Source organism: Arachis ipaensis, chromosome B4 (assembly GCF_059453495.1).
Source record: "Arachis ipaensis isolate K30076 ecotype BB chromosome B4, ASM5945349v1, whole genome shotgun sequence".
NCBI classification, from domain to species: Eukaryota; Viridiplantae; Streptophyta; class Magnoliopsida; order Fabales; family Fabaceae; genus Arachis; species Arachis ipaensis.
In genome coordinates this window covers 18,393,206-18,407,126 of record NC_142439.1, presented here as the reverse complement: position 1 = coordinate 18,407,126, position 13,921 = coordinate 18,393,206, and the positions used below count along the sequence as shown (strand labels likewise).

General features: G+C 42.2%; 1 protein-coding gene across 1 annotated transcript; it reads right to left on the bottom strand.

Moving 5' to 3' along the window:
* Positions 1–12,532: 12,532 nt before the first annotated feature.
* LOC148566819 (uncharacterized) lies at positions 12,533–13,717 on the bottom strand. Its single transcript, XM_088484446.1, has one exon. The coding sequence runs from the start codon at positions 13,715–13,717 to the stop codon at positions 12,533–12,535; it is 1,185 nt and encodes a 394-aa protein (XP_088340572.1).
* Between the last annotated feature and the right edge of the window lie 204 nt (positions 13,718–13,921).

The window sequence follows — 13,921 nt, the reverse complement described above, 5'->3', positions numbered from 1 at the left end:
TGATGATGGTGAACATGAGAATTACTTTGGGTTCGATGTAGAGGATGGTGCTGATGGTGGACAATCAAATGCGTTTGGTGGGTTCAATGGCCCGCTAAATCAAGAAGGCACAACAGATAAGGGTGCTGAGGATAATGAAGCTGCTGGAGAGATGGATGCACAAATTGGAGACATTTCGGATGGTCATGAAACTGAAGACATAGATAGTTACGAGGGAGATTTTGATGACATGATTAAGAAAAAAAGGTTTCCTAAGTATGATGAGGCAGAAATGTGTAGAGAGTATGAGTTTAAGGTTGGGTTGGAGTTCAAAACACTGTCCCAGTTTAAAGATGCAATTAAGGAGCATGCCTTATTGAATGGGAGAGACGTTAGGTACAAGAAGAACGACAAGTTGAGGTGCAGAGTAGTGTGTAAGGGACAAAAAGGAAAGTGCAAGTGGATTTGCTATGCAAGTAAGGTAGGAAGATCTGATTGTTTTAGGATAAAAACCTTGAAGGGCAAGCATACCTGTGGAAGAAGTTATAGTGGTAGGCTTGCTTCTAGTGAGTGGATATAAAAAAAGATTGTCAACAACATTAGTCGTGGAGAAGATATGCGGCTGGCCACTATTATTCAAACAATTCAGGACAAGTATATGGCAAATGTTAGTGTTGGAAAGGCTTATTGGGTAAGAAGAAAAGCAAGGGAAGAAGTACATGGAAGGGCCATACAACAATATGCCAAATTGAGGGATTATTGTGCTGAGATTTTAAGGACAAATCTGAGGTCCAAGCTTAGTATTATTGTGGATAGGCCATTATTAACACACCAACCGCGATTCATGAGGATGTACATGTGCCTTGATTCGGTGAAGCAGGGCTTCTTGGCTGGTTGTAGACCGATCATAGGAGTGGACGGGTGTCACTTAAAAGGGGACCATGGTCAACAGCTACTAATTGCAGTAGGGAGGGATCCTAATGACAATTATTTTCCAATTGCGGTTGCAGCAGTGGAGGCGGAAACAAAGGACAGCTGGGGATGGTTCCTTGATTTGTTGCTGGATGATATCGGTGAATCAAGAAGATGGATTTTCATGTCAGATCAACAAAAAGTAAGGATAATATGACTTATGATTCTAACTATTTCATTGAATAATATGACTTATGATCCTAACTATTTCATTGATAATATGACTTATGTTGTTTTTGTTGTTTTAGGGTTTGATGCAAGTTTTTGCTGAGATGGAACCTTCTGTTGAGCATAGATTATGTTTAAGGCATCTGTATGCCAACTGTAAGAAGGCATATGGTGGAGGGACAGTTTTGAGGGATCTAATCCTATCCATTGCTAAAGCTATCTATGTGGAAGAGTGGGAGCGAAGAATGAATCTGCTCAAGGAGAAAAATAGAGACTGTTATGATAAACTGATGGGAGTAGACCCAAAGTTGTGGACAAAGAGCCATTTCACGTTTATGGCAAAGAGTGATATGCTAATGAATAACATATCAGAGGCTTTCAATGGCAGGATTCTTGAGGCAAGAGACAAGCCCATTCTGACGATGTTTGAGAGGATCAGGTGCTACTGGATGTCAAGATTTGCAGAAAAGAAGAAGAAGGCTGAGAAGTATGAAGGATCCATTCTGCCTAAACCAAAAAAGATGTTGGATGTCATTGCAACCAGAAGCATGGAATGGAATGCTAGATGGGCAGGTGAGCTGAAGTTTGAGGTACATCACAAAAATAGGATGATCATGGAAAGGTTTGTGGTGGATCTGTTAGCTGGTACTTGCAGCTGTCGATTTTGGGATTTGAGTGGTATGCCATGCTCACATGCATGCAGTGCCATCTTTGAAAAGGGTGATAATCCTGAAGAGTATTGTAGCAACTACTATAGTCCAACAGCATACCTTGCAATATATGGGAAATCAATTGCTCCAATTAATGGAGAGAACATGTGGCCGAAAGTGAACTGTGATAACATCATACCCCCAATTTTTAGGGTTAAACATGGTCGACCAAGAATGGTGTGGATTAGAGAACCGGATGAAAATAGATCTCAAACGAAGTACAAAAGGACGGGTACCTCTGTGACTTGCAGCAATTGCGGCCAGTATGGACACAACAGGAGGCACTGCCCAAATCCTATTGTCTCAGGTACATCTTATTTTATTGTTGTTTCATATTGTTGATTGCACCAGTTCCTTTTTGTAATGTTGCCTCGATTCGATTGAACTTGCATCATCTCCTGAACCCGCTGCTGCTGCATCTGATGTTGCAACTGACTCAGCTGCACCTGGAAATAGTGCACATGATGCTGGAGCTGCTGCAAGGGAGAGAGGCAGAGGAAGGGGTGCGGGACTGGGTAGAGGAAGGGGCAAAGGAAGAGGAACTGTTGCCACATGTAATTTTAGGATTTGTTGCTGCATACTAGACGATTGAAATTGTTCTATTATGAAATGTGTTAACCATTATACTTTTGTTCCATCAGCCTCTGCACCAACTACTGTTGCTGCTGAATCTGCTGCTACGAATGGCACTGCTGCTGCTGGATCTGCTGGAAGGGGGAGAGGCAGAGGGAGGGGTGTGGGACTTAGTAGAGGAAAAGCAACTAGTTTCACAGGTATAACTATATTTTGCTATTTCATACTCCATAATTTAAAGGGTTTAGTGATGGAATGATTTAAAAAATTGGCTGTTGTTGCATCAGCCCCTGCACCAAATATTCTTGCTGCTGAATTTGGATCTACAATTGTGTCACCCCTTAATGGATCTGGTTCTGCAAACAACTCACCCCTTGCTGGATCTGGTTCACCTGCAACTGCAGCTGCTGCAAATCCTCCTCATACACCAGCAACTCAACCAACTCCCTTCATTGAACCACTCATTCAGCAAACTTCACAAGTAGCACTGAAGAGCGAATGATTGACGGTTTAGAATTCAGAATAAATTCTCGTTGCAAGTATAGTTTCTAAACCAAGCAATCATCCTTTCTTACAAAAGTTTTGTTTGTCACAAGTAAAAAACCCAATAAAATTGATAACCGAGTATTTAAACCTCGGGTCGTCTTCTCAAGGAATTGCAGGGAGGTATGACTTATTATTAGCTATGGAAAAGGTAGAATTTTGGGTTTTGAAAGGTTTGAACAAGGAAAATAAATTGCAGGAATTAATAAATTAATATCTAATAAAACTCTTGGCAATGTATGAAAATTTGGAAGTCCTATCCTAGTTATCCTTATCGATGGTGATGAGAATTGAGTTTTAATCCCACTTAGTTAACCTTTACGAAATCAAGGGAAAGTCAAGTGGACTAATTAGTTAGATCCTCAAGTTCTAGCCAACTCCTAAGGAAAGACTAGAGTTAGGGGAATTCAATTCAATTAGCAAAAATAACAATTAACAATCACGATAAGTTTGATAACTCAAGAGCCTCCAGTTAATCAATTAAAGCCAAGAATATAAAAAGCTAAATAAGAATCATAAATCTGAAATACCTCAATTTATATTAAATAAATAAAATCCTAACATGAATGGTTCATAAGCGAATTTGGCAACATAAGTAATTAAATAAAAGCATTAAAGTATCTGAAAGTAAAAGAGAAATATAAAGTAAAAGGAATATTGAACCTGAGAGGAAGTTGAAATAATAAGTTGAAATAATAAGAAATCCTAATTCCTTTAAGAGGGATTCTAATCCTAAATCCTAAGAGAGAGGAGAGAACCTCTCCCTCTAAAAACTACATCTAAATTATGAAAAGTGAATAATCGGCAGGCCCCCTCTTGAATGGATGCATTTTCCCACTTTATAACCTCTAATCTGTGTTTTCTGGACTCGGATCTGGGCCAAAAGGGTTTCAGAAATAGCTGGAGGCGTTTTCTGCAGTTTCTGCACGTGGCGTCTGTCACGCATCCGCGTGGGTCACGCGGTCGCGTCAGGCACGCTTCCACGTCAGTTGTGCTTTTGCTCAAGGCACGCGTCCGCGTCAGTCACGCGTTCGCGTCGCTGCCTTTTCGCGCTGGGCACGCGGCCGCGTCGTCCATGCGTTCGCGTCGCTGCCCTTTTCTTCAAAACTCCATTTTTGTGCTTTCCTTCCATTTTTGTATGTTTCTTTTCCATCCTTTAAGTCATTCCTGCCCTATAAAGCCTGAAAGCACACACACAAATCACGGCATCGAATGGTAATAAAGGATGATTAATTTTAATATTTCTAAAGCATAGGAAACATGTTTTTCACATATATCACATAATAAGGAAGGGAAAGTAAAACCATGCAATTTACATGAATAAGTGGGTGAAGGATTGAATAAATCACTTAAATTGAGCACAAAATACATTATAAAATATGGGTTTATCAATCTCCCCACACTTAAACAATAGCATGTCCTCATGCTAAATCCAAGATAAAGAATAAGGTAAGGTGGTGAAATTTCATGCAATGCAATCTACTCTAAATGCAAGCTACCTAAATGAGTCATGCAATTCTAGTTTTTATGCACTGTATATAAAACTTACATGTAGTCAAATTAATTCATATCCTCAAGGAATCATATATGCATAGCCAAATCTTAGATAATGTTAAAGCACCTTTACAATTGAGATGGGTGAAAGTATTTCACAAACTTGCAAGACAATTAACAATTAAGCAGAGATATATGGTGATGAGCTATTGAACCCTCACTGGATTTTGTGTTTACTCTCTAGTAGGGGTGTGGAAAAAAACTGGTTTCACTGAACTGAACTGAAACTAAACTGAAACCATAGTTTTTATGAAAACCAGTTTATTAAAAATCAGTTTTTATGGTTCAGTTTAGTTTTAAACCAAATTAAAACTGGTTTTATTTAAACTCTAAAATTATTTTTTACATACTATTTCTCTCTCTCTCACTTCACTTTCTCTCTCCCCTTCCTCTCTCTCCTCTTTCTCCCCTCTCTCTCCCTTCTCTCTCTCTTTCCCTTTTCTTCCTTCTCTCCCTTCTCTCTCTCTCTCTCTCTCTCTCTCTCTCTCTCTCCCTCTCTCTCCTCCTTCTCTCTCTCTCTCTCTCTCTCTCTCTCTCCTTTCCCTCTCTCTCTCTCTATCTCTCTTCCTCTCTCTCTCTCTCTCCGTCTCTCTTCCTCTCTCTCTTTCTCCCCTCTTATTCCCTCTCCTCTCTCTCTCTCCCTCCCATCTCTCCTCGTCTTTCTCTCTCTCCTTTCTCTCTCTCCTTTCCCCCCCCCTCTCTCTCTCTCTCTCCCTCTCTCTTCCTCTCTCTCCTCCTCTTTCTCCCTCTCCTCTCTCTCTCTCTCCCTCTTTTTTCCCCTTACTTTCTCTCTCTCCCCCTCCCATCTCTCTTCGTCTTTGTCTCTCTCTCTCCTTTCCCTCTTCTCCCTCTCTCTCCCAATTCCTTCCTCTCTCTCTCTTCCCTTCTCTCTTCTTTTCTCTCTCTCCCCCTCCTTTTCCTCGCTCTCCCATTTTATTTTTCTCTCTCCTCTCCCACCTCTCTCTCTCCCCCTTCTTTCTTCCCCTCTCTCTCTCTCTCTCTCTCTCTTTCTCCTTCTTCTCTTTCTTCCCCTCATCTCTCTCTTTTTCCTCTCGCTCTCTCTACCTCTCTTTCTTTTTTCTCATCTCTCCCTCACCCCCTCCCTTCCCCCTTCTCTCTCTCTTTCTCTCTCTCTCTCCCCCTCCCTTCCCCTTCTCTCTCTCTCTCTCTCTCCCTCTTTTCCCTGTCTCTTCCCTTTTGTTTCTCTCTCTCTCTTCTCCCTCCTCTCTCTCTCTCTCCCTCCATTCTTTCTTCCTATTTCTCTCTCTCTCTCTCTCTCTACTTTTTCCCTTTTCTCTCTTTCTCTCTCCCCCTTCCCTTCTTTCTCTCTTCTCTTCTCTCTCTTTCTTCGCCCTCCTCTCTCTCTTTCTCCTCTTTCTTCCCTTCCTTTCTCTCTTTTCTCTTTCTCTCTCAACCTTCTCTCACTCTATATCCCTCTTCTCTCTCCTCCCCCCTCTTTTCTCTAAAATAAGAGAGAAATGAGGGAGAGAGAAAAAAGAAAAAAATAAGAGAGAAGGAGAGATAGGAAAAAGAGAGAGAGGAGGAGGAGGAGAGAGACAAAGAGAGAGAAGGGAGGGAAAGAAACAGCACAAGAGAGAGAGAGGAAGAGAAAGAGGGAGAGAAAGTGAGAGAGACAGAGAGAAAGAGAGAGGGAGAGAGAGAGAAGAGGGGAATAGGGAAGGAGAGAAAGTGAGAGAGAAAGAGAAAGGAGAGAGAGATAGAGAGAGAGAGAGGAGGGGAAGAGTGAAGGAGAGAGAGGGAGAGAGAGATACAGAGGAAGAGGGATAGGGGAGAGAGAATGAGAGAAAGGGATAGAGGGAGAAAAGGGAGAGAGAAAGAAAGGGTAGGGGAGAAAAAGGGGCAGGGGAGAGAGAGAGGAAGATAAGAAGAGAGATGGGGAGAGAGAGAAAAGAAAAACGGGGGGAGAGAGAGGAAGACAAAGAGAGGAAAAGGGGAGAGAGAGAAGAGGAAGAGTGAGAGGGGAAAGAGAGAGAGAAATGGAAAGAAGGAGAGAGAGAGAAAGGAGGGAGAGAAAGGAGGGAGAGAAGATGAGAAAGAGAGGAAAAGGGAGAGAGAGAGAGGAGAGAAGGGAGAGAGAGAAAGAGAGAGAGAGAGATAGAGAGGAGGGAGAAAAGGAGAGAGAGAAAGAGAGAGAGAGAGATAGAGAGGAGGGAGAGAGAGGGAGAGAAAGAGAGAGAGAGAGGGAGAGAGGGAAAGAAAGAGAATGTAAAATCTAATTTTATATATGTTAAGAGAGAGAGAGAGAGAAAGAGAGAGAGGAGGGAGAGAGGAAAGGAGAAGAGGGAGAGAGAGAGAGAGATAGAGAGAGGAAGAGGGCTAGGAGAGAGAGAATGTAAGAGAGGGAGAGAGAGAGAGAGAGAAAGAGAGGGGAGGGGAGAAAGAGGGGAAGGGGGAGAGAGAGAGAAAAGGAAAAGAAAGAGAGGAGGGAGAGAGAGAGAAATGAGGGGGAGAGAGGGAGAGAAGGAGAGAAGAAGAGAGAGAGGAAGAGGGGAAGGAGAGAGAGAGTGGGAGAGAGAGAAAGGAGGGGGAGAGAGGGAGAGAAGAAGAGAGAGAGAGGGAGAACGGAAGGAGAGAGAGGGGGAGAGAGAAAGAGAGAGGGGGAGAGAGAAAATGTAAAAACTAATTATATATATGTTAAAAGTTAAAACTAGTTTTAGCCTATAAACCAGTTTAAACTGATTTTTTCAATTAAAACTGGTTTTATTTTTATGAATTGGTTTAAACTGGTGCACTGTATTGTAAACTGGTTTAAAACCAGTTTCTTATTTGACAAAGTAGTTTGGTTCAGTTTCTAAACCATTTAAAATGGTTTAGTGCAGTTTCAGTTTAGTTTATGAAAAAACTGAACCATGAACACCCCTACTCTCTAGTCACTCAGTGTTTATTGGGTCAATCACTCTATTCTTTTTCTATCCTTGCTTTCTAAAACTTTGTTCTTCATCTAACCAATCAACGATTATGGAATACAGACATACAAAAATCATGAGGTCTTTTTCAAGGTTGTAATGGGGTCAAGGTAAAGGTAAAGGTATATGTATAAGGCTAAGTGAGCTAATAAGTGAATCCTTGATTAGTCTAAGATCTCACCTAACATACATACTTTATATAGTTTTAAAGTTCCTTTATCTATTGACCCAAATTTTCCCACTTTGTATTGCAAGCTCATGTATTAATTTTAATTTTGAAATTTTGCCCCCATGTGCATTGATTTTTATTTTGCAATTGGGGAATTTTTATATCCCTTATTTAAATACTGAAAATTTTTAAATAAGTTTTTTTTTCATCAATGCACATGGTAATTCAATTGTTTTGATTTCTCATGAGCATGCTTCCCAATATTTTGTTCTTGAAACAATTTATTCTTTTTAAATTCCTACTTTGTTTCTATCATCCCATGTTCCCATAAAATTCCCTATTCTTAAATTGTACACAATATCTATCTTAAGCTAACCAAGGATTCAATTTGGGATTTTTATTTTGTTTTTCTACTTAAGGCTAGTAATGCGGTTATAGAACAAGAGGGAATTAAAAAGCTCAAGGGGGCTAACAAAGGTGATGTACAAGGTAGGCTAATTTGGGATAAGTGAGGAAAAATCCAAATGATGGCCTCAATCATCTCTTGGTATGTATCTATATTCTATATTGGACATATAGATTAAAACAAAGTAAAGAACACCAGAATGAAAAAGAAGGGCAAAACACACAGAAATAAAATTTATGGTTTGAATGTAACCATACAATTAAGCTCAAAACTCACAGGCTGTGTGTTCTCCAGCTCAAAAATCATATATCAGTCATGTATGTCATGCAAGTAGAAATTAAGAGTTCCCATTATTCTCAATGTAAATCTTAGGGTGGCTTTTAAAATCTTAATGTTCCTCCTTGATGAAATGTTGTTAACTAACTAACATGTAATGCTATATATACAAGGTGTGTGGATGTTTGATTCTGTTAAGGTCTCTAGTTTACTTCCTTTATTTTCAATTAAACCAAACTATTATATGCTAAAAGGGTAAACTATACTAATTAATCCACATATTCTATAACTAATAAGTTTAGAATTTCAAACTAAACTAAATGTCTAAGATATAAACTAAAGTACAAAATGCGGAAATAAAGTAGAAATACAGCAAAAGAACAATGTGAAAGTACTGAAAAAATAAAAATAAAAATACAGAAAAATAAACAAAATAAGATAAAAAGAGTCTGTAGTGGTTCACCAAAAAGATAAGCCAGGGATGGCGACCTCCCCACACTTAAAATATAGCATCGTCCTCGATGCTCACTCAAGCTGGGTGTGAAGAAGTGCCATCACCGGAAGGATGGGCTGCTGGTGTCTCTGTGGAAGCCTGAAGGTCTGCAGACTGGATAAGTGTAGGAGGATCTGTCTGCTGCAGTGGAGGTGCTGACTGTAGAAGAATCTCTGGGTCTGCGGCCTGAATCTGGTGTGGCTCCTCATGCTGTGGCGCAGCCTGCTCTGGTCCTGCCTGCTCAGCCTGGGTAGGTGCCTCCTCCTCGTGATCATCCTCCTCCACCTCAGATGTATCAGAAGGGGTGTCAGGCTCGAAGGAGATGTCGCCGCCGGATCGGATCATCAACTTGAGGTGCTCATAGCATCACTTGTTGCGACGCTCAGATCTCTCATATCACCGCTTGTTGCGGCGCTCCATCTGGTCCAGCTGCTGAAATAGGCGGTGCACGAAGTGGTAGATGGGCTCTGAGGCAGGCGGGGGTGCAGTGGTGGTAGCTGGTGCAGTAGTGGATGAAGAAGGGGTAGCTAAAGGTGTGGCTGTCTCATCAGAAGCGGTGAGGAATGGGGATCTGTAACCTAAAGCCTGAAACTTCCTACTGTGAGGGATAATCTTCTTGCAGTCTGTAGCAGGTGGCTTTTCATCAGCAAGCTCCCAAGGCACGTCAGCTCGACGACCTAGCTGGGTGACCAAATAAGGGAAAGGGAGAGTGCCTCTGACATGGACCCTGACCATATAGTACCGGATGAAACGTGGAAGATACAAGTCCTTACCCTCCATCACACACCAGATGAGGGTGATCATAGCAGCGGGCAGCTCTGTCTCATGAGTGCTCGGCATCACATAGTTGCTCAGAATCTGGTGCCAGAGCCGAGCCTCATCATTCAGATAAATCAGCTTGATTCCCTTAGGCATCACTGTGTTCTTTCCCATGACCCATGGGACAGTAGGATCAAGGGCTATCCTCTGCTTGACAGCATCCCAGTCAAATCTCATAAAGCGCATATCCTCTTCAGCCTTTTGGTAACTGTCAGGCTGATCTAATTTAGGCTAAAGGTGGAGGATGTCCTCAATAGCTTCCTCAGTGACCAAAATCTGTTTCCCTCTGAGGTGCACTGCATCTAGGGAAGTCTTGAAATAGTTGCAGTGAAACTCTCTGACCCAAGAAGCATTGACCTCTGTCAAGTTTCTCTCCAAGAAGAACTAGCCTCTCTGTTTTATCTGTTCAGAGGTGTACTGCTGTAGTTCTTCTGGAATTTTCAGAGTTCTTTCCAGGTACAGGTTCCTGGAAGTGGCAAACACTGGATACTTTAGCTCACAGTATCTGTTTGCAAATTTAACTGGATCATTGGTAGGGAGGAGTTGGTCAGCCTTCTCCTGCGGGGTAAAGTGCTTTTCCCGCCAGGAGTCATCATGCATAATGTCGAGGATGGACATAGAGGATTTGCCTCTTTTCTGTTTGCCAGTGGTTGCTTTGCCTTTTTCTTTGCGCTGAGGGTCAGACATCCTGAAAAGTAGAAATTGCAAGATATAATTAAAGAACAAAAGCAGGAAAACAAGTAGGCAAATAGGATTTATCAATGTAAGCATAAAGGCAAACGAGCAGTAGAATTATGAGATGAGTTAAATATATGTACATTTTGGACTGAATTTGAGTGAAAAATCTGAGGTGAAAAAAAATCACAATCCAAAATATAATATAAGTAGAATTCATGTTAATTAGGAAAAACAATAATCATGCCTTGAGTTAAAAAGTTAAAGTAGTTAGGTTAAAAGCAAAAAGAGAAGTGAGAAGGTTAAAATGGTTAGGAGTAAAAGGAGGTTAGAAAGTGGAAAGCAGTGAGTTAGGACAAAGAAAATTAAAGTGAGTGGCATGATAAATATTTCCTAGGTAACAATAAATTCACAAATTTAAAGAATAATCAACTCATATTTAGGCAAAAATTTCAGTGGATTGATGATAATTCAGAAGGATAGAAAAGTTGCAAAACTAACATGAAATCATCAATAGTGCAAGTTATTAACTTGGGGATCCAAAAGGAATAAGAATGCCAGCCCGGGCAGTCATGAATCGGTTTGGTTGTAGCCAAGTAAGGCAAAATAGTAAGTTTTCAAACTCAATACATGAAAATAATTTGCAGAAAATTGGGTAGCATTCTGGCTAAAATTGGATGTTCCCGGAAATAAACAGCATGAAAAAGCAATTCATATAAATTAAAATAAAGCTGCAAATAGATACAGATAATATGAACATGAAAGAGCAATGTAACAGCAGCAAGAAACATGGAAGAACAATGTATGAACAATATGATTATCATAGCAAAATCAGAATTGCGAAATAGATAAAACAAGTGGCAAGAACGGCGCAATTATCAGGCCTAAATCCACTAACCACATCCTAGCTACCTAACCACCTAGAATCCACTACAAACATGCATCTCTAACTAGCCTAATTCGAACATAATCTGAAAAATAAGCAAATAGCTACAAGGGATAGAGAATTTGGTGTTCGGCAGAACCTGGTATGTGTATGAACAGAGGTGAGGGCAGAGAGATGGTGGTGGTTGGTGCGGCGGTGCTGGGGGGAGCACGGCGGCGCGGTGGTGGAGCAGGGGCGGTGGCAGGGGCTTCGGGTTGGGGTTAATGGTGGAGGGGGTAAGGTTAGAAGGGAGGTAGGTGAGGGTTGTGGTGGTAGGAGGCGGCGTTGGTGGCGGGGTGGTCGGTGCTAGTCGCGGTGGGAGGGGCAGTGGTGGTTGAGAGGGGTGGAAGAGAGGGAAGGGAAGAAAGAAGAGAGGGGGAAGGGTGTCGCAGCGGGTTTTGGGTGGTCGGGGGTGGTGCAGTGGTCGCGGTGGTCGGAGCTGGGTGGTTGGGTGCGGTGGTGGTGGTTGCAGAGGAGGGAGGGAGTTGCAGAGAAGAGAAGAAGAATGGGGGGTTATGAGGCACGACGGGTAGGGTTTCGCGTGAAAAGGGGTTAGTGATTTTGAATCCACGCGAACGCATGGGGCACGCGATCGCGTGACTAGGGTGAAATGGGTTCGACGCGGTCTCGTGATTGACACAATCGCGTAGGCTGGGTAAAGGATGGTTGACGCGGACACGTGAGGCATGCGACCGCGTCGCTGAAAATTGTGCTAGACGCACACTTCCAGCGTCATTTCAGCGCAACTCCCTGTCTCCATTTAGGGGGCCATAATATCCACGCGACGAGGACGCGTCACTCACGCTTTCGCGTGGGATGAGTGTTTTGCAAATAACGTGTTCGCGTCGGGGACGCGAACGCGTGGGCCGTTTTGTGCTAAACGCACACTAGTCGCACGATTCCAGCCCAGATTTCTGGGCGTTGGATCTTCACGCCGATTTCCAGGTCACGCGTTCACGTGAGTGACGCGGACGCGTGGGAGGTATTTCTTTTCGCAACTAACGCGAATGCGTTAGCGACGCGGTCGCGTGGAACAATTTGTGCCAAAGGCACGCCTCCAGCCACGCTTTCGCGTGACTTTCTGTTCACTTTCCTTTTCTTCCCAATGCACTTGTGACGCGGATGCGTCGCGTAAAACTTTTTTTTTATGCAATTATGCAGTATGCAATATGCAGTGCTAATGTAGATGCTATGAATACTTCCAGGTTCAATGAAAATAAAATAAAATAAAAACAAATAACACGAAATAAAATTGAAAAAGAAACGATCATACCATGGTGGGTTGTCTCCCACCTAGCACTTTTAGTTAAAGTCCTTAAGTTGGACGTTTGATGAGCTTCTTGTTATGGTGGCTTGTGCTTAAATTCATTCAGAAATATCCACCAATGTTTGGAATGCCAACAACCTCCGGGATCCCAAACTAGGCATGTAAAGCTTTTGAGCAGCTTCAAACAGATTCTCAGGCTCCCGGGGTGACGAATGTCAGAATAGATTCCAGGATCCCAAACTTTGCTTTTAAATCTGCCTTTGTCTTGATCTATATTCTTCCATCCGAGTGGTTTAGAAATTGTATTCTCACCAAGATGACCAAACGCCTTCCGAGACCCACTCAATTGAGTTTGATACCAATCCGTGCACTTTGAATTGAAGCGTGGAACCTTATTGAATCTGGTACACCAGCTCTGAGTACGAGCCATTTCCCTCTTACTCTTAAAGCCGCAGAGAGATTTAAGCTGGCCATCTGTTTCAAGCAAACCATATTCAAGTGGAAAAGTAAAGATAAAGGTTAAGGATTGTACCCACTTGAAGCTTGTATTAGGTGGTAAGGGCCTTGGGATAGGTGTTTCCAGTGGTTCTGTAAGCTTTACTCCCTTGTATTCTTCTGTGAATTCCTCCACTTCCTTGCAAAATTCTTCAACTGCAATTGTGTCCTGATCAAAGTCTTCTATGTCTTCCTCGTCACTCAAGTCATACGTTGGAGGTTGAGAGAAATCTACCTCGACGTCATCTTCGTATCCACTTGGATAAGGTTCTTCAGGCTCAAGGAATTCAGTTGTGGATGTAAGTTCGTGACTAGGAGAGCTTGATTCATGATCATCACTGCCTATGGAATCAATTTCTTGGTTTGTTCCGTCCAATTTTTCACAAGGTATATGCTTTGGAGGTTTTGCACTATCCTCCTTGACATCAAATTCGAAGTTCTCAGCGGAATCCTTTACAGTTCTCGATTCCCATGGAGGTTCAGCATCTCCTAAATCTTCAACCACTTCTTCTTCTACAACTATTATGGCTTCCTCCACTTGTTCCAATACAAAGCCATGCTCCTCATTGTCTACCGAAGTTTCTAGCATCTCCTTCATGCTACGCTCTTCTTTTGATTCTCCACATGCAGTCATGGGAGTACTTTGAGTGCTCAGATGTCGGGAAGCTATTATATTTACTACCTCGGTTAAGGCAGTAGTGAGTTCTAGTACGTCCCTTTGCATCTTCGCTTGCCCTTGAAGAAGAACACGAAATTTGTCATCCATTGGAGGTTGGGGTGGGTATGAGGGTTCATTGGTTGGGGGAGAGGGTTCATAATAAGAATGTGGTGGTTCTTGGGAGTAATTGTATTGGGATTGTGGTGGATAAGGGTCATACGGTGGTGAATGGTGAAAAGAAACTTGTGAGTGTGGTGGTTCAAAGCTATGTTGAGAGGATGATCTATACGCACAGGGTGGGGCTTGTTGGTA